Below are 20,329 nucleotides of genomic sequence, written 5' to 3' on the forward strand. Positions count from 1 at the left end.
TTTTTAGCTTTTGCCTATGTAATAATGAAAAAAATCTAATTTTATTTCCTTAGTTATAAGTAGATTCAATCATCTTTTCACATTTTGAACAGTCTCATATCTTTAACCTTGCTCTTGCTAGTCCTCTTCACTTGGAATATTTTCTTTCATTTTTGCTGAACTTTTACCATTCTTCAAGGTGCATGGCAAAATCTGTTTTTTTTTTTTTCCATTGTTGGATTTCCCAATAACCTCAGCCTAAAATGATTTCTCTCTCCTTATATACTTAATGCTTTATTTCCCACTTATCACAGTTTTATACCAGAACTAATACATATGATTTTCTTCTTCTAGGATTTACAGGATGACTAAATATTAATGGAAAGAGAAGTGTAAACCTATCTTCTTTCACTATGGAGGCTGGTTTGGCAGATGGAGAACCTGACCGAACTTTGGTGAGTGGTTCAAATACAGCATAATAAGGTACTATCATCTACAGCTGGAAAGTGTTTGATGTAAGCCATCATTTTATTTTAAAAATGTATTTAAAGCAAACTTAAAAAAAAGTATTTTAAAATAATACTTTAATTCCTCTGTTGATATGAAAATTACAGATAGTTTAAAGCTTGTTAAGGCATAACCCAGTTTTCTGCTATTTCTGCCTTATCTCCTACCTCTTTTCCCTTGCTTTCTCAGCCATATAGTATAAGACATACTGATGTAATAGTTTGTGTTTGTTTTCCTCAAGAAACTTTATACCTTACTGAAATCAAGAGGTTGTTAACAGTTAAGGAAATTAAATGCCTGTAAATCTCACATCATGTGCAGCTGTAGATAGAATGAAACAGTTAAAATAATTCAGAATTAAGAGCAGTTGCTACATATATTCTTTATATAAAAGTATAAAGATTTAATAAATATTGCTGCCTTGTGTTGTGATTGAATTGTATTCTGAAATTAAAACAAATGGGTAGGGGTACTGGTAGTGTACCTTATCCAATAAGTTTAAAAAAAAATAAAAATTCACCAGTAGGATGTGGATTAAATGATGATTTGTCACTGTACGAAAATATTTTGCTCTAGGGTCATTTCATTTTCAATTCTCCTTTTTTAAAGATTCCATTAAATATTGATTTATAGATTATTAGGGATGTTTGTATTACCTAAAGTAAAGGTGCCAGTGGGTAAAATGTAGCCAGGTGATAGCTCTGTGATTTGTTAGATGGTAGATTATGTGACAAATTTACATTATTGGAATAATGCAGAGGCCAACTTTTCTGTCTTTCATACTACTATGAAGTTGAGAGTCACTACTAAGTTGAGCTGTTTGTGAATTTTAATTTAGTGAATGTCCTTTGTTCAGGCTCAAATGTAGGATTAGTCTAATGATTGATAGCAAAATGCAGTTTTGTTTACTTGCGTTAACTTGGTCCCAACCTTTTTTGAATTTCTGGTTCAAACTTGTTTCTTTAATGGTCAAAGAAAAGTTAAACTTTAAAATGATAACTTGTTAATAGAGAATAAAATGGACATGGACGTAGATTGGTTTATGAAGAAGGTTATTGTAACGGCGATTTTAAATGGAAAAGAGATGGTAGGTTATTTTGTTTTCACTATATCTTCAGAAAAAAAAGTTCAGATTAAGCCTTGTCTTGGAACATGATATTTACTTTACCATAAATATTTTCTTATTTAATGCTAATGGACTTTCTTAAGTTTTTTTTAGCTAAAATATTTAAAATCTTTTGGTGGTAGTAAAAATACCAGTAATAACAACTGCTGTTTTCTAAGTGTATACTTTTTCAGACTGTCCTCACAACAGCCATTAAAGGTAGATGTTTGTTTATCCTCACTTTTAAAGATAGGGAAATAGGCTCAGGGAGGTTAATTATCTTCTCTAAAAGCTCACAGTGTAAGTGATGGAACTGAGGTCTGTCTGTCTGTCTCTGAATACTTTCCTTTGCTACTAACATGTTGACTATGTATCTGTCTTTCTGAATAGAATTGCTTAAAATTTATTGTTACCTTTTAGAGTAAATATCTAAGTGGATAGTATTAAATTCTGTATCAGAATATCTGTATTGATAAAGTTTTAATCATTTTTTATTCTAAATTCTGTTGATATTGAGAGGTTAGAACAAGTTATTTAAAAAGCAGCGAGACCATAGCACAGGGAGATCAGCTCGGTGCTTTGTGACCACCTAGAGGGGTGAGATAGGGAGGGTGGGAGGGAGACATAAGAGGGAGGGGATATGGGGATATATGTATATGTATAACTGATTCACTTTGTTATAAAGCAGAAACTAATACACCATTGTAAAGCAATTATACTCCAATAAAGATGTTAAAAAAAAAAAAAAGCAGCGAGAGCAGTTTTCTTCTTGTTGTTCATTAAGCTTCTTCCGTGAAATATTGTAGCTCATTTTAGAGACAATAATACCAAAAATTGAACTACTGAAATATTCTGTATTTGAAACTAATCTTGAGGTCCACCTTTGAGTTATCTATTTATAAAATATCACCTTTGAACTGCATGGCCTAAGCTAGTTACTGTTTAGATCTAGGAGAGGTGGATAAGAACATGGGCTCCGTAGACATTTGGCTGTGTGTTAAAATCTGAGCTCCGTCACTTAGTCGTATGACCTGCATAATTAATTAAATTCCGAGGGTTTCCAGTTTTCCCCATCTATTAAATAAAGATAATAGTAATATCTACCTCCCAGAGTTGTTGAGTTTTATTTGAGATAATATGTCTATAAAATGCCTGTTACCATCTGTGCACATTATAAATATCCAATAAATAAAAGCCACTATTGTTAATATAATTATTAATATTCAGCCTTCTCTCCAAAAAGATAAAGTTAAGAGGCAGGAGAAGCAATAAAACACATTTAAAAAAGCCCGACACTATTGGGTAATTTTGGCTTTACACTTTCTCTGAATATCATTTTTGCTACCTAAAATATCGAGGCAGATATTCTACTTCAATAAAAAATATATAAGCAAGAATACTCATCCTTCCGACTTGAGAGGGACAATATGATCTAGTGAAACCAGAAAGTTCTTTGAAAATATAAAGTAGTATGTCAGTATGAGGTAGCAGTGTTATAAAAAATCTGATTGCATGCACTAGATTTTAGAATATTATTAGTAAGCTTTTTTTGAATGCAGTCTTTGTGCAAAGTACTGTGCCCAGTGAAGGGGATGCTAAGAGATATACAATGTGGTCTGTCTGAATTATGTTTATTTTTGAGAAGACTAGATAGAGGGATGGATAGATAAGGCAATAATAGCATTTACTAAGTGTTAAATGGGGAACATAAGCAAGGCATAGTTATACAAGTTGTGACAATTGGGCAGTTGTTATACACTGGGGTAGTTAGAGAAGCTTTCTTAAGAGAACACAAACTCTGAATAGCATGGGTAAAAAATAGGGATCATAAGATTGGGAATGAGCAAGGAGAGCATTCTAAGAAGGGAGGATGGAAAGAGGCAAGGCTAAACAGGGAATTAATTGTTCAGGGTTTATTCAGGGGAAAATGAGTAGAAAAATTGATGAAGGTAGATCGGAAGGGAATGTTGTTTACAAGAATAATGATCAACATGGCAGATAGAGACCAAACTTAGGGAAGGCTTTGAGTGCCAGACCAGGGATTTTGAAGTTGATTCTGTAGACAGTTGTATGTCATTGAATATTTTTATAAAAGTGGACAAGATGAATCTGGAAGCAGGATATAAGATGATTTAGAGGAGTGAGAGAGAAAGATATTAATTAAGAAACTACTATGGTAGTCTTGGTGTGAGGTAGTGGAAGCTTGGACTCAATTGACTTTAGTATCCATTTATTCAGTTTTCTTCTTTTATATGAGATTATGCTTTCTATTTTTTAAAAAATTAATTTGCTCATTTATTATTCCAGTTGTGTTTAGTTCTATTTTTGTGGTAGTATTGTTTGTCTTAGGTAGTAAACACTGAAAACTATGAATTGCATTTTTATACTGTACTTATATATTTCAGAACACAAGTGTACATTTAATATATGTCTTTAAAAACTATGTAAAAGTCCAGAACTCATATCACTTTGGAAATTAACCACTAAGAAATCCTTTAAGTGTAGGGGTCAAATTTTTATTGATAGATTGAGGTAAACTAAATAAGTGAAATATACCTTTAGATTAAAAAAAAAATTGAATATGTTCCTTACCTTAAGGAAAGTCATATCTTTTGAATATCTTATAAATATTTCTGTTACCAGAGGAAACTACTTTATGAGGTCTATTAGAGGTCAAAATCTTTTGTTGTATTAAAAGTTGATTATATAACTGACGTTTTAGAAGAGAATAAAAATTTTAAAAATATGTATAAATCTTTATAGTATTATAAGGGACTCTTAACTGAAGAACTCTTGCTTAAGATTATAATTTAAATTGGGTACTTTGAATCAGATGCTTTCTGAAATGGAAGGAACTGCAAAGGTGATTTAGTTCAGTAATTCTCAGAATGTAGTAAATGAGTATCTTCTTGATGGGCCTAGAGATGACCCGACTTCCTGAAACTTTGATTTTTACTTACTTACTAGGTGAATTTTTCATGATTACTGTGATTTAGTGCTCGTCAAGTAAAATTGGTATGTTATTAGAGTTTACTGAGAGCTTTAAATCGTATTCTAAGAAGTATAGCTACTATATATAGCATTTGACAACATCATACAGCTTGTGTATATAGGCATGTAAATTAATGGAATTGCCTAATTTTTGGTAACGTCAAGTATTTTTTCAGCGGGTCACAGATTTTAAATGTTGCTATTTTTATTCTCTTGTTTAAATATAGTTGACCCTTGAATGATTAGTGGGAGTGGGGTAGGATAGAGTCTCTGACCCTCGATGCAGAGCCGTGGTTCCTTGGTATCCTCAATTCAACCAGCCACTGATCTGTATGTAGCACTGTAGTATTTACTATTGAAAAAAATCTGCCTATAAGTGGACCTGTGCAGTTCAGACCCTCATTGTTCAAGGGTTAACTGTACTATTAGTTTAGCTTCATCATTATCATTATTGACTTAGTATATTATATGTTTTTAGTGATAGCATATTTATAAGGACAGTATTTTTGGTGTACAGTTTCTCAATAACTGACCTTTAAGACATTTATGCATTCAAGTTCAATGATAAATTATCTATATGCCAATTACTAATCCTCTTAAAGTATTCTTGCACAATGGCACTTGGTTGTTCTTATTAGATACCCCTTCCCCACCCTAAAGTGGGAATGGATGGAGAAGGGCTGTGAAGTTTCTTATCTCATCTATTATAAATGGGTCAACAAATTTGGTACGTATGCTTATCTAACATTTGAATATCCTTTGAGATCTGCCTGCTAAGTGTTTGGCTAATGCTGTATACTTCAGCGTTGCCTAGTAGAGGCCTTTTCATCTTTAACAAAGATTATGCTACCAGCAGAGCCTTTTGCAAACCTCTGAGTCCTGTGGCTACTTTTTTCCTTAGTCTTTGTGGGAAACTTAGAGATCATTTAGTCTAACAATCTGCCTAATGTAAGGATTCTACCTACAGTATCCCCTGACAGCAGGTCATCCAGCCTCAGCATGAACACATGTAGTTTATAGGTAACTCAGTTTCTCAAAAGGCAGCTCAAGTCATTATACTTGAACTAAGATAGACTTTTCTATTAAATTTTACCATTGGTCATTATGCTAGTTTCCTTGTTGCTACAAGTTACCACAAATTTAGTGGCTTAAAACAACAGAAATTTATTATCTTAGAGTTCTGGATATCAGAAGTCTAAAAGCAAGGTGTTGTGTTCATTCTGGAGGCTCTTATGGGAGAATTCATTCCTTTTTATGAGTGTCTAGAGAGGTTGCAATCTTTCATTGGCTCATGGCTACTTCCTCCTATTACTTCAGCCTCTGGCATTTGTTGTCACATCTACTGCTCACTCATCTTCTTGTTTCCTTTTTTTTTTTTTGCGGTACGCGGACCTCTCACTGTTGTGGCCTCTCTCGTTGCGGAGCACAGGCTCCAGACGCATAGGCTCAGCGGCCATGGCTCACGGGCCCAACCATTCCGCGGCATGTGGGATCTTCCTGGACCGGTGCACGAACCCGTGTCCCCTGCATCGGCAGGCGGACTCTCAACCACTGTGCCAACAGGGAAGCCCCTTGTTTCCTTCTTATAAGGACCCTTGTGATTACTTTGGGCCCACTCAGATAATCTGGAATAACTGCCCTGTCTCAAGATTTTTAACTTAATCACATCTGCAGAGTCCCTTGTATCAAGTAAGGTAACATTCACAGGTTCCAGGGATTGGGATGTGGACATCTTTGGGAGGCCATTATTCTGCCTACCACAGTCATTGTACTAACCTCTGGTGCATCCCAGTCTAGAGAAGTGGGTCCTATTGCCAAATAATCCAAAATTGGGTAGTCTTCTGGGGCAACTCACCTGGGGAGTTGTCAGTTAGATTAAGGTCCTAAATTATGTAAATTCTTAGGTTGCAGAGATCTTCTTATGTAAAATAATAAAATAACTAGAAATTTTAGTTACCAATTTATTACCTACATATTTACTGTCTTTTATATTAAAATAACTTCATCTTCCTAATAGCTGCTTGCTAACTATAACAGTTTACATTAATTACACAGTCAAGAATGTTAATAGATATCTTTATTGAAGTCTTTATTATATAAAATTTCAAATATATTTTTATAAATAAGATGAACTAGTATAATGAATTCTCATGTACCCATCACCCATCTTCAGCATTATCAACTCAGGTCAATCTTGTTTCACATATACTCCTGCCTTCCCACCCCATACTTTTTTGAGAAAATCCCATATGCATCATTTTCTTCATAAGTATTTCAGTATATATCTCTAAAATATAAAGACTTTTCATTAAAACTTTAACCATAAGTATCATTATTACTCTAAAAATGAGGAATTCGTTAATATAGTCAACTAGTCATTGCTTAAACGTCCCTAATTGTCTTGTAAATTTCTTTTTATTGTCTTTGTGTTGGACTTGGTTCCTAAGCCAGTTAAGTCTTTTTTAATCTTTTAAGTCTCTCCTGTATCTGTTTTTGATTTTTCCTTTTCAATTTTTAATTTTCCTTTTTCAGTTTATTGAGGAAATAAGGTAGTTTGTCCTATAGCGTTTCCCACAATCTGGATTTGCCCCCATGGTGATTGTTTAATGTATTCTTCAGTTACTTATATTTCTTGCAAATTGGTCAGTAGACAGTTCTAATCTGAGACTTGCTCAGATTCAGGTTCAGTTTTTCATGACAAGAATATTTCATTGATGGTGTTCTGTATTACCATCAGGAGGCACATAATGTCTGATTGTCTCTCTTCTTGTGATAATAGCGCCATTGATGATCATTGCTTAGATCTGTTAATTCAGTAGGAGTATAAATTAACAGCAGTACTTAAATATTTGTAATGTTTGAACTTCCCAAGTCGGAAAATATCACTCAGTATTTCCTATTGTTTGAGCACTTAGATTCTTATTGTATCTTTTTCTTTTGTACTTGTTAAAAGTTGTTCTTAATTCTATTAGAGGCTTGAATAATATAACGTAAACATTTTGAAGGTATATAATGGGACTCTTCAATAAGTTTGGGGAGCTAAATTAGAGAAAGGGTTAGCTTTGAAATAGTAAAAGAAATAGCCAGTGGTCTACACAGTGTATCAGTAGAATTCCAAGCCAGAAATCTTTTGTATTCCATTATGCTTGGAGATTATCGGAGTGTGTTCCCAGGACTATGGAACTCAAGATCTTTTCAGAGAATCTGTGAGGTCAAAATTATTTTCGTAGTAATACTGTGGTACTTGATGTTATTTGCTTTGTTTCTCATTCTCTAGTGAACGTACAGTGCACTTTTCCCAAAACTGTATGAGGTGTGATTATGCCACTGCTCTGCTGGCTAATGGAGTGTATGCTTGTATATTCTTGTGTTTTCAAATTTTCTTAGTTTAATTTTTTCCTAAGCAGTTTTTTTTTTTTAATTTAAATAAACTTCAATTTTGGAAAAGTTTTACAGAAATATTGTGAACAATTTTTAGGTTTACAGAAAAATTCTGAACATAGTACAGAGTTCTGTGTAGCTTGTACCCAGTTTCCCCTATTATTAACATATTAGTATGGTACATTTGATACAATTAATGAATCCATATTGATACATTATTAACTGAAGTCTATACTTTGTCTCAGATTTCCTTAGTTTTTACCTAATGTGCTTTTTCTATTCCAGAATCCCATCAGGGTAGCACTTTACATTTAGTCATCACATCTCCTTAAGGCCCTCTCGGCAGTTATAATTTCTTTCTTTTTTTATTTTTAAATGATAAAATTCAACATTTATTCACCACAGAAATTCTCAGAAAAATAGGAATAGAGGTGAACTTCCTCCCATGGTAAAATAATCTACAAAAAACCTACTATTAACGTTATTTTATTTTTTTAATTAATTTTTATTGGAGTATAGTTGCTTTACTATGTTGTGTTAGTTTCTACTGTACAACAAAATGAATCAGCTATACATATACATACATCCCCTTCTTTTTGGATTTTCTTCCAATTTAGGTCACCACAGTGCATTAAGTAGAGTTCCCTGTGCTATACAATATGTTCTCATTAGTTGTCTATTTTATACATAGTATCAATAGTGTATATGTGTCAATCCCAATCTCCCAATTCCTCCCACCACCCCCTTCCCCCTTGGTATCCATATATTTGTTCTCTACATCTGTGTCTCTATTTTTGCTTTGCAAATAAGATCATCTATACCATTTTTCTAGATTCCACATATATGCACTAATATACGATATATTTTTTTCTCTTTCTGACTTACTTCACTCTGTATGACACTCTTTAGGTCCATCTGCATCTCTACAAATGGCCCAATTTTGTTCCTTTTTATGGCTGAGTAATATTCCATTGTATATATGTACCACATCTTCTTTATCCATTTCTCTGTTGATGGATATTTAGGTTGCTTCCATGTCCTGGCTATTGTAAATAGTGCTGCTATGAACATTGGGGTGCATGTGTCTTTTTGAATTATGGTTATCTCTGGGTATATGCCCAGTAGTGGGATTGCTGGGTCATGTGGTAGTTCTATTTTTAGTTTTTTAAGGAACCTCCATACTGTTTTCCATAGTGGCTGTATCAATTTACATTCCCACCAGCAGTGCATGAGGGTTCCCTTTTCTCCACACCCTCTCCAGCATTTGTTGTTTGTAGATTTTCTGATGATGCCCATTCTAACTAGTGTGAGGTGATACCTCATTGTAGTTTTGATTTGAATTTCTCTAATAATTAGTGAGCATCTTTTTATGTGTTTGTTGGCCATCTGTATGTCTTCTTTGGAGAAATGTTTATTTAGGTCTTCTGCCCATTTTTTGATATTGAGCTGCATGAGCTGCTTGTATATTTTGGAGATTAATCCTTTGTCAGTTGCTTTGTTGTGAATATTATCTCCCACTCTCAGGGTTGTCTTTGCGTCATGGTTTCCTTTGCTGTGCAAAAGCTTCTGTGGTTCATTAGGTCCCATTTGTTTATGTTTGTTTTCATTACTCTAATAGGTGGGTCAAAAAAGAGCTTGCTGCGATTTATGTCAAAGAGTGTTCTGCCTATGTTTTTCCTTTAAGAGTTTTAGGTCAGTTATAATTTCTTAAGACTTTACTTGGTTTTGATGACCTTGACAGTTTTGAGGAGTTCTGGTCGGATATTTTGCAGTGTCCCTCAAGTGGAATTTGTCTGTTGTTTTTCTCACGATTAGACTGGGTTTGGGGGAAGAGACCACAAAGGTAAAATGCCATCATCACATCGTTATGGAAAAGTATACACTATCAACATGACTTATCACTTTTGATGTTGACTGTGATCACCTGGCAAAGATAGTGAATTTCTCACTTTTAATTTCTAATTCAGCAAATATCAATAAATATAATCCACATAAACAACAACTCTTTGGAGTCTTTGGTAATTTCTAGGAGCGGAAAGGGGTCTGGAGACCCAAAAGTTTGAGAATTGCTCATTTAAACATTCAGTAACTAACACTTTAAAGACAAATAATTGGCAGCTACGTGATGTGAAAAGAGGGACCCAGTAGTTGATTGGGTGTGTTGGAGATGCAGGGGGAGTTGAGGGTGGAAAGAAGAATTATGATAGAGCCTTCAGGAATGAGGGAGTGATGATTGAGATAAAATTTGCCTATTTCATAATTGTACCTAGCATTCAGACATGATCTATATCAAGGAGTTTTTTTGTTTTTGTTTCATTTTTCATTTTTATATTTAACAAATATTGGTTGAATGCTTATGTATTTTGTTTTATTAGATTTATTATTTTATCTGATTCATATCATCTGCAAATAATAGTCATTTTTTTTCTTTTCAATCCTTATACAGCTGAGCCTGTGGTTTTGTGTAGGTATGTCTAGGGGTGAGAGGTGGAGGAGTCTTTAAAGCCTTTTATATTTTTGTAGAAATTTATCCATTTTGTGGAGGTTTCAAAATTATTTAAGATTTAATATTTTTTATTTAAAAAATTCTGTTTGGGTCTCCTATTTTGTGAATATAGCACTTTTGCTTCTTTAATCTCTCTTAACTTCTATATTTTCCATCTTTTCCTTTCTTTATGCCTTTTTGTTGAATTCCTTTACCATTCTTCTGACTCACTAATTTATTATTGTATCATATTTGTTTTGCTGTTCAAATCTGCTGTATACTTTATTTCACAGTAATATTTTTTTTTTTTTTTGCAATATGTGGGCCTCTCACTGTCGTGGCCTTTCCCGTTGCCGGACGCGCAAGCTCAGCGGCCATGGCTCACGGACCCAGCCGCTCCGCGGCATGTGGGATCCTCCCGGACCGGGGCACGAACCCGTATCCCCTGCATTGGCAGGCGGACTCTCAACCACTGCGCCACCAGGGAGGCCCCACAGTAATATTTTTATACCCAGTATTACTAGCTGTTTTTTTTGTGATTGCTTGGTCATGCTTCATATTTTTACAATATCCTCCAGTGTCATTTGGAACATATTTATGGTGGTTATTTTAAGTTTTTGATGGCTTTTGTTTACTAATTTTCTTTCCTTCTACTGAGATTGTTCAGTTTTCCTTCTCAGCACTTGGGCTTCTTAGGATATTAATTTTTTTTGTTTGTGAGCTTGTACTTTCTTGGAAATAATATTCTCCTAGAAATATCTGATACTGTCCTAGATAGGAAGGTAAGAACCCAGGGACTTTTTGGTCTGTCTAGGGAATACATGTCTTAGGGTGAAGAATCTCTTGTTAAAATCATTGTTTCATTATACCTCATTTGCTCCTTCCACTCATATATTCTGTTTCTTAGGGAATTTTTCTGTATTTCTGCTTTGGGCATAATTCTTTTTGACAAGCTGCCTCCCTAGTTGTAATCAGTTAGCTCATTTGGGGGAAAGAACAGTGAGAGGTAGTAGTCAGGGTCTTTGCCTGCAGTTGTTGTGTGCATACTGCAACTGATTTAAAAACAATTTAGAAACAAAAGTGGTTAAAACTTTGTTTAATGCCTCTGGTTGGTATTAAATCGTGTTCTGCCGTGGTAGTAAGGACAGAGTGGAGAGTGATCTGTCCAGTATTATAGAGAGAAAAAGGCCCAGAAAGATGGCTCCCAGGTCTTCCTCCTACTCTGGCCCCCTGGCCTTTCCTCCATCTGTGGTACTGTACTCTCTGTCTGCTTGAAGCTTGCTCCCCATCCATCCATCTCTAGTGATTGGTTCAGGGAGGGTGTTAATTACTTCACTGGTAAGTAACTCAGTTCCCATTTGTAAAAAGAGTTGGTTACTTTCTTTTTGGCTTTGTGTTCCCTGTGTGAAGGTTGGCTGAGGTGGTGGCTGAAAGGGGACCAAAAACATCAAAAGAACAGCAGCCCTGTTGGACAGTTCATCTATATTAAGATCTTTGTCAGCTGTGACATGCCCACAGTTTAAAAATCAGAAGTCTGTTAAGGTGGCTCACTCCCAAGTAAATAGATTATGTCATTTACCCGATAGAAAGTTACTTGTTTTGCTAAATTAAACTTAAGGTGGAAACATGGCTTTAAAGATTTATTATTTCTTTCAATATACATAACATGGCAGTCATTCAGATTTTAAAAGTATGGTTTTAAGGCTTTTCATAAGCATTATCATTTGCTGTTTCTCCTAAGTTTTAAGACATGCAGATGCTTCTTATAAGCAGGATATAGTAAAAGCCAAGGCATCCATAGCTCTACCTTTAACTCTTAACTAAAATTATGTGCATTAAGAATCTTAAATTTCTTCCTGCTTTTTAAAAAAAATAAAATGAGAGTCCCACAAAACCTCAGAAAGACATGTGAAGGGTTAGAATTTCAGCATGTTGGAGATACATAAAGATCAAATTTGATTAAAAGTTCAGGAAAATCTCTACCTGTCCAACTGTCTAGTGAGAATAGAGCAATGAAGGGATATTTATCCAGACCTCACCTCAGTAGGTTTTCATTAACTTGTGACTACTTCAGAAGTCACCTTAAGTTTAATATGGTGAAAACAACAGCAATGGAGCAAGAAAGAACTTGAGAGAGGGAATGAATTTACATATATGTATATGAATTTATATTTGTATCTGTGTATGTACATGTATACCCACACACACATGTGAAATTTAATTTTAGCTGAACATATACTGAGTCTAAAGAACTAGCCTACCATCATTGAACATATCTATACACATAGTACCTCACCAGGTTTATGACTACACCATGTTTGGAGCATATTTTAGGTCTCAGAGACAATATTGCTTGCTTCTTTAGGGGAATTAGTAGAAAATAAAGCTAGAGGAAATGAATAACACCTAACAGTTTTAAAATTTCTATAATGTGCCAGAGCCGTTCTAAGTACTTTGTAGATAAACTCATGTAATCTTCACATAACCCTATGAGATAATATAATTTACTATCTCAGTAGTAAATAGATGAGGACACAGAGAGTTAAGAAAGTCGCTCAGGGTCACACAACTAGTAAGTGGCAGAACTGGGATACATTTTGTCTCCAGAGGCTAAGCTTTCATCTTTTTCCTGTATTGCATCTCACCTATGATGTTAGATTATACAGAGCCTTGAATACTATTTGTTACAGATTGGGATTTTTGTTTTTAATGTAATGTCAAACCATTGAATTTTTTTTTCCTTTTTTTTGAGTAGGGAAACAACCTGGTCAGAGTGTGGTTTAGGAAAATTATCTTGACAGAATTATGGATATTGGAGGGAGGGGCAACCAACTGAACATTAGAGTTATCTGGGGTGTGCTGAAAAATCCCAGTGCTCAGGCTGTTCAATTGAATTAGAATCTTAGAGGGTGAGACACAGACATCAGTACTTTTTAAAGTCTCCTAGGTGAGTTCATTGCCCAGCTAAGGTTGAGAACCATAGAAATAGAGATGGTTAGCCCATGGAACAAGTTAGCATACAGTTTTGTAAACTAGGTAAAAGACAGTTAAAACCTGTCAGGTCATAGTAGCAAAACAGACAATATGTCCCTTCTGGATTTTACTAATGAATGATTTGTTAGAATAGAACTTCAGAAGGAAAGAAGGTATTTGTTATACAGTTCTTATGTCTTAATTCATTTCCTGGTCATGATTCATTATAGAATGTAGGCTCATGTATCTGTGTAAAGAATTGGTCAAAACAAAATTGCAGGTAATGTAAGCTCTTATTTCAAACTGAAACTTGAAATTATGTAAACAGGTCATAAGATTAAGCATCATACACTGAAATATTTATGTACATGAGCTGCCTCATATAATCAGCTGTCATACCTAGCCTGGCATGATAGTGATGTGATAACATGGTTTCTGTTGAGCTGTTATTTCATAACCTTTTCAGGTAACTATGGATGGTTAGATATAGAGGTCAGATATAGAGGAACATGTTAATGAGGTCAAATGCCAAGGTCATAGGTTTAATTCTTTTAGTGGACAGTTAACTTTTTTCTTATTTTATAAATACAGACTTCACCAGCAGTCTCACATTAGTTACAACTGACATCACATTGATTGATTTTGAACTTCCTTTGTATGTGAAGATCTTGATGAAGGAGGTTGGTTTAAACCTGGCAAGGGACTACTAGTACCAGAATAAATATAATTTATGCTCCATTACCAAAAACCGGTGGTGAATTTGTAACAGTGTCACTTATGAAGGGCAGAATTATTTAAGAAAAAGCGTGGGAGAATTTCTAGCAATGGACTTCGGGCATATGATGGCCAAAAACTAATAGTGGAAGAAAATACAAATATACTTTAAATTACAGCTAAGGATGTTCTTAGGATTGAGATAATTTTCTATGTTGAGTTGTCAGTATAACAGAATTTTAATACTGTAACATGTCATGAGCAAATAAAACTAAATTCAAAATATTTATTCAAGTTTACTTAGGAAATACTGATCGACTTAGGTTTAGAATAGGTTTAGAATAGGTTTAGAACTCAGATTTCATGGTTCATATTAGTTCTTTGCATATATATTTTAAGCATGCAGAATGTTAAATTTTGGAAAATTTTGGAAAATACAAAGATGAGCAAGACTTGTTTTTTGTCATAGGGGAATTGAAACTAATTCCTTTAATAAACAGAGGAACTCAACGAACTACATATGTATAATAAATTCTTTGCTAGGTATTAGGGTTATAATACTGACTGAGCCTTTTTTTCATTCATGCATTTATTCATTCGTTCATTCAGTGTTTGTTGAGTGTCTACCATGTGCCAGGCTCTGTTCTAATCTTAAAGGATTTGACAGTGAACAGACTAGACAAAGTTCCTACTCTAGTGGAGTTAACATTCCATTGGAGAAGGACAAAAAATATACATAAATATATACTGTGCTGTGTGATGATTGTTGTGATGAAAAATAAAGCAGGGTAAGGAGGATAAAGAGTACCAGAATTGGAGATAGGTGTTGCTATTTTCTAGGAATATCATGGAAGTCTTCTGATGAAGTGACTTTTATTTTTTTGCGGTACGCGGGCCTCTCACTGCTGTGGCCTCTTCCGTTGCGGAGCACAGGCTCCGGACACGCAGGCTCAGCGGCCATGGCTCACGGGCCCAGCCGCTCCGCGGCATGTGGGATCTTCCTGGACCGGGGCACGAACCCACGTCCCCTGCATCGTCAGGTGGACTCTCAACCACTGAGCCACCAGGGAAGCCCCTGATGAAGTGACTTTTAAACAGAGTCCTAAAGGTAGCTTTCTAGGCAGAGGTAAGAGCCAAGTGTGAAGCTCGCAAATCTTTTATGCAGACTGGTGGTTGGGCTGTAAGTGTTGAGGTTTAGGGGAAAGGTGAGTGAGGGGTCTTTCTACCTCCTCACTCAGGAAGATGGAAGTACAGGTCCCTAGGAACACATGGAGCTCTATGGCTGCCCGCTGCACTTCTGCGTGGTAGAAGGATGCAGTGACAAAACAGATGGAGTGAGTATCCCTTTGTTATGCCTGGCATAGGAAGTCAGGAATACCCTTACCAAGGATGTGCTATTTTTTCTGGGATAATAAGAATGAGTGTACCAGGAGAGTGATTGGGATGGCCCTAAGGGGTTGGAGTTCAGGAGAGGTTAAGGTGGGAAACTAATTTGGGGAGTTGTCAGTGAATAGAATCCATAAAAATCAAGTCAGTGGAATCATTCATGGAAAGCATGTTGCATGGGGACAAAAGAGATTCTAGGCTGCAACCTTGGGAAATAACTATCTTAAGGGAAAAGAAGGGGAAGGGGGCCAGGCAGAAAGAGGAAAGGAGAGAAAGGAGAGAAAATAGCTTGGAAATTAAGGAAGGGGGGAGAGTTTTGAGAAAAGGAGTGGTCAACAATGACAAATGCTAGAGAGTGGTCAGTGGGTTGAGCTGGCGAGAGGTGAGGTTGTGCTAGACTTGAATTGTCCAATAGTTCTATTTGACAACACTAACTAGACCATTGTAATATTAGGAAAAAAGTTAAATAACAAATTAATTTTTACCTATTTATGGTAGCAGTAGAGGAAATACTATGAGATAACTATGCATTGTTAAAGAACTGGTATTAGAAAGTCAGTGTTGGGGAAAGATACACTTCATCTTGAACTTTGGTAGCAGAATTGGCAATTTGAGTTGAGCCTTCAAGGCAGGGAACTTTTGAGCTATTGAACAGGGAAGCAAAAACAGTGTTTTTGCAGAATATTGCAGATTGCTCTGAGCAATCAGTTTTACTAGACAGATAATTTAGATAAGTGAAATTTTGGAGTTGCAAGGCTATCTCATAGGAGATCAAAACATTTCTGTGGAATGAATAATTGGGTCAAATTGTAGACGATTCAAATATCAGGGTTGGGGATTTTTTTCCTAAAGAATGGGTGCTATCAACTATTTTTAAGTGGAGGAGCCACATGGCCCAAGTGATAGGTTAGGGAATTAACTTGGTAAATTAATCATTCCCTTCTTGGTCCTTTCTTAGTCTTTGTCACTTATTTACCACTCAGTAATTCTGCCTTATGTCTGTATAATGCTTTAACAAAAATTTATAAAGTACACTCATGTAAAGTATTATTAAGCCTCACAACAACTTTGGAAAGTTGTAAGGTTTAATAATTGTGTATTCACAGAGGAGAAAATAAACTTCAGAACAGCTAAATGACTTGCTAATGATAGGTCTGGCTTGAATAATGAGTAATATTGCGTAGATTGGGTGGAGATAACTTACCTTAAAGTCAAATGAATTACTGTACTACAGTATATACAGTCTTCAATATATGGTGATATTCTTAGCAATAGGGACCATGTCTTTATTGTGTGTTTGAACTTCAGTATTTAGTGTAGTAGGTAAATGAGTAAGGTAAGACTGAGGGCAGGGACATCTATTAGAAGGAAGATGCAAAAGCTGAGAAATGTGGTGATGTGAGTCTGGCCTAGTTAGTATTAATGGGAATTGAAAGAAAGGACTAGATGTGAGATAGATATTGTCTATTTAAAATTAATTACAATGTAATGACTTAATCAGATGTTGGGGGGAAAATAGTTTCAGTGACTCAAGGGTTTAGGTCTGAGTGATTCAAAGAAAGATGGTACCACTGAAAGAACTGAGCAAGTTGGCATGGAAGTTGGTTTCTGAGGGAAGCTACTGAGTATGATTTTTGACATAAAGATGCTTCTAAAACAAGCTTAAAGCTTTTTCTTTGTTAACAGAATTTTTTTCTTTTTTAATTTAATTTTATTTATTTTTTTTATACAGCAGGTTCTTATTAGTCATCAATTTTATACACATCAGTGTATACATGTCAATTCCAATCGCTCAATTCATCACACCACCATCCCCACCCCACCACGGCTTTCCCCCCTTGGTTTGTTTGTTCTATACATCCGTGTCTCAACTTCTGCCCTGCAGACCGGTACATCTGTACCATTTTTCTAGGTTCCACGTACATGCGTTAATATAAGATATTTGTTTTTCTCTTTCTGACTTACTTCACTCTGGATGACAGTCTCTAGATCCATCCACGTCTCAACAAATGACCCAATTTCGTTCCTTTTTATGGCTGAGTAATATTCCATTGTATAAATGTACCACACCTTCTTTATCCATTCGTCTGTCGATGGGCATTTAGGTTGCTTCCATGACCTGGCTATTGTAAATAGTGCTGCAATGAACACTGGGGTGCATGTGTCTTTTTGAATTATGGTTTTCTCTGGGTATATGTCCAGTAGTGGGATTACAGGATCATATGGTAATTCTATTTTTAGTTTTTTTAAGGAACCTTCATACTGTTCTCCATAGTGGCTGTATCAGTTTACATTCCCACCAACAGTGTAAGAGGGTTCCCTTTTCTCCACACCCTCTCCAGCATTTGTTGTTTGTAGATTCTCTGATGATGCCCATTCTAACTGGGGTGAGGTGATACCTCGTAGTTTTGGTTTGCATTTCTCTAACAATCAGTGATGTTGAGCAGCTTTTCATGTGCTTCTTGGCCATCTGTATGTCTTCTTTGGAGAAGTGTCTGTTTAGGTCCTCTGCCAATTTTTGGATTGGGTTGTTTATTTTTTTAATATTGAGCTGCATGAGCTTTTTGTATATTTTGGAGATTAATCCTTTGTCCGTTGATTTGTTTGCAAATACTTTCTCCCATTCTGAGGGTTGTCTTTTCGTCTTGTTTATGGTTTTCTTTGCTGTGCAAAAGCTTTGAAGTTTCATTAGGTCCCATTTGCTTATTTTTGTTTTTATTTCCATTACTCTAGGAGGTGGATCAAAAAAGATCTTGCTGTGATTTATGTCAAAGAATATTCTTCCTATGTTTTCCTCTAAGAGTTTTATAGTGTCCACTCTTACATTTAGGTCTCCAATCCATTTTGAGTTTATTTTTGTGTATGGTGTTAGGGAGTGTTCTAATTTCATTCTTTTACATGTAGCTGTCCAGTTTTCCCAGCACCACTTATTGAAGAGACTGTCTTTTCTCCATTGTATATCCTTGCCTCCTTTATCATAGATTAGTTGACCATAGGTGTGTGGGTTTATCTCTGGGCTTTCTATCTTGTTCCATTGATCTATGTTTCTGTTTTTGTGCCAGTACCATATTGTATTGATTACTGTAGCTTTGTAGTATAGTCTGAAGTCAGGGAGTCTGATTCCTCCAGCTCGGTTTTTTCCCCTCAAGACTGCTTCGGCTATTTGAGGTCTTTTGTGTCTCCATTCAAATTTTAAGACTTTTTGTTCTAGTTCTGTAAAAAATGCCATTGGTAATTTGATAAGGATTGCATTGAATCTGTAGATTGCTTTGTGTAGTATACTCATTTTCACAATATTGATTCTTCCAATCCAAGAACATGGTATATCTCTCCATCTGTTGGTATCATCTTTAATTTCTTTCATCAGTGTCTTATAGTTTTCTGCATACAGGTCTTATGTCTCCCTAGGTAGGTTTATTCCTAGGTATTTTATTCTTTTTGTTGCAAAGGTAAATGGGAGTGTTTCCTTAATTTCTCTTTCAGATTTTTCATCATTAATATATAGGAATGCAAGAGACTTCTGTGCATTAATTTTGTATCCTGCAGCTTTACCAAATTCATTGATTAGCTCTAGTAGTTTTCTGGTGGCATCTTTAGGATTCTCTATGTGTAGTATCATGTCATCTGCAGTGACAGTTTTATTTCTTCTTTTCCAATTTGGATTCCTTTTATTTCTTTTTCTTCTCTAATTGCCATAGGTAGGACTTCCAAAGCTATGTTGAATAATAATATTGGTGAGAGTGGGCATCCTTGTCTTGTTCCTGATCTTTCTCCTTTTTCATTTCTAATTTTATTGATTTGAGTCCTCTCCCTCTTCTTGATGAATCTGGCTAAGGGGATATCAATTTTGTTTATCTTCTCAAAGAACCAGCTTTTAGGTTTATTGATCTTTGCTATTGTTTTCTTTGTTTCTGTTTCATTTATTTCTGCTCTGATCTTTATGATTTCTTTCCTTCTGCTAACTTTGGGTTTTGTTCTTCTTTCTCTAGTTCCTTTAGGTATAAGGTTAGATTGTTTATTTGAGATTTTTCTTGTTTCTTGAAGTAGGCTTGTATAGCTATAAACTTCCCTCTTAGAACTGCTTTTGCTGAATCCCATAGGTTTTGGATCGTCGTGTTTTCATTGTCATTTGTCTCTAGGTATTTTTTGATTTCCTCTGATTTCTTCAGTGATCTCCTGGTTATTTAGTAACATATTGTTTAGCCTCCATGTGTTTGTGTTTTTTACATTTTTTTCCCTGTAATTCATTTCTAATCTCATAGCGTTGTGGTCAGAAAAGATGCTTGATATGATTTCAATTTTCTTAAATTTACTGTGGCTTGATTTGTGACCCAAGATGTGATCTATCCTGGAGAATGTTCTGTGTACACTTGAGAAGAAAGTGTAGTCTACTGTTTTTGGTTGGAATGTCCTATAAATATCAATTAAATCTATCTGGTCTATTGTGTCATGTAAAGCTTGTGTTTCCTTATTTGTTTTCATTTTGGATGATCTGTCCATTGGTGTAAGTGAGGTGTTAAAGTCCCCCACTCTTACTGTGTTACTGTCGATTTCCTCTTTTATAGCTGTTAGCAATTGCCTTGTGTATTGAGGTGCTCCTATGTTGGGTGCATATATATTTGTAATTGTTATATCTTCTTCTTGGCTTGATCCCTTTATCATTATGTAGTGTCCTTCCTTGTCTCTTGTAACATTCTTTATTTTAAATTCTATTTTATCTGATATGAGTATTGCTACTCCAGCTTTCTTTTGATTTCCATTTGCCTGGAATATCTTTTTCCATACCCCCAGTTTCAGTCTGTATGTGT

General features: G+C 35.3%; 1 protein-coding gene across 1 annotated transcript in view; it reads left to right on the top strand.

Annotated features, from left to right (window-relative positions):
• Nucleotides 1-333: 333 nt before the first annotated feature.
• Nucleotides 334-20,329, top strand: part of OSBPL8 (oxysterol binding protein like 8) — a 128,294-nt gene continuing 108,298 nt past the window's right edge. The window contains exon 1 of the mRNA XM_007448751.1: nt 334-434. Coding sequence (XP_007448813.1) covers nt 393-434 — 42 coding nt within the window. The 5' untranslated portion in view covers nt 334-392. The remainder of the gene's footprint in view (nt 435-20,329) is intronic.

The sequence above is a fragment of the Lipotes vexillifer genome, unplaced genomic scaffold, assembly GCF_000442215.2.
Source record: "Lipotes vexillifer unplaced genomic scaffold, Lipotes_vexillifer_v1.1 scaffold329, whole genome shotgun sequence".
Taxonomy (NCBI): Eukaryota; Metazoa; Chordata; class Mammalia; order Artiodactyla; family Lipotidae; genus Lipotes; species Lipotes vexillifer.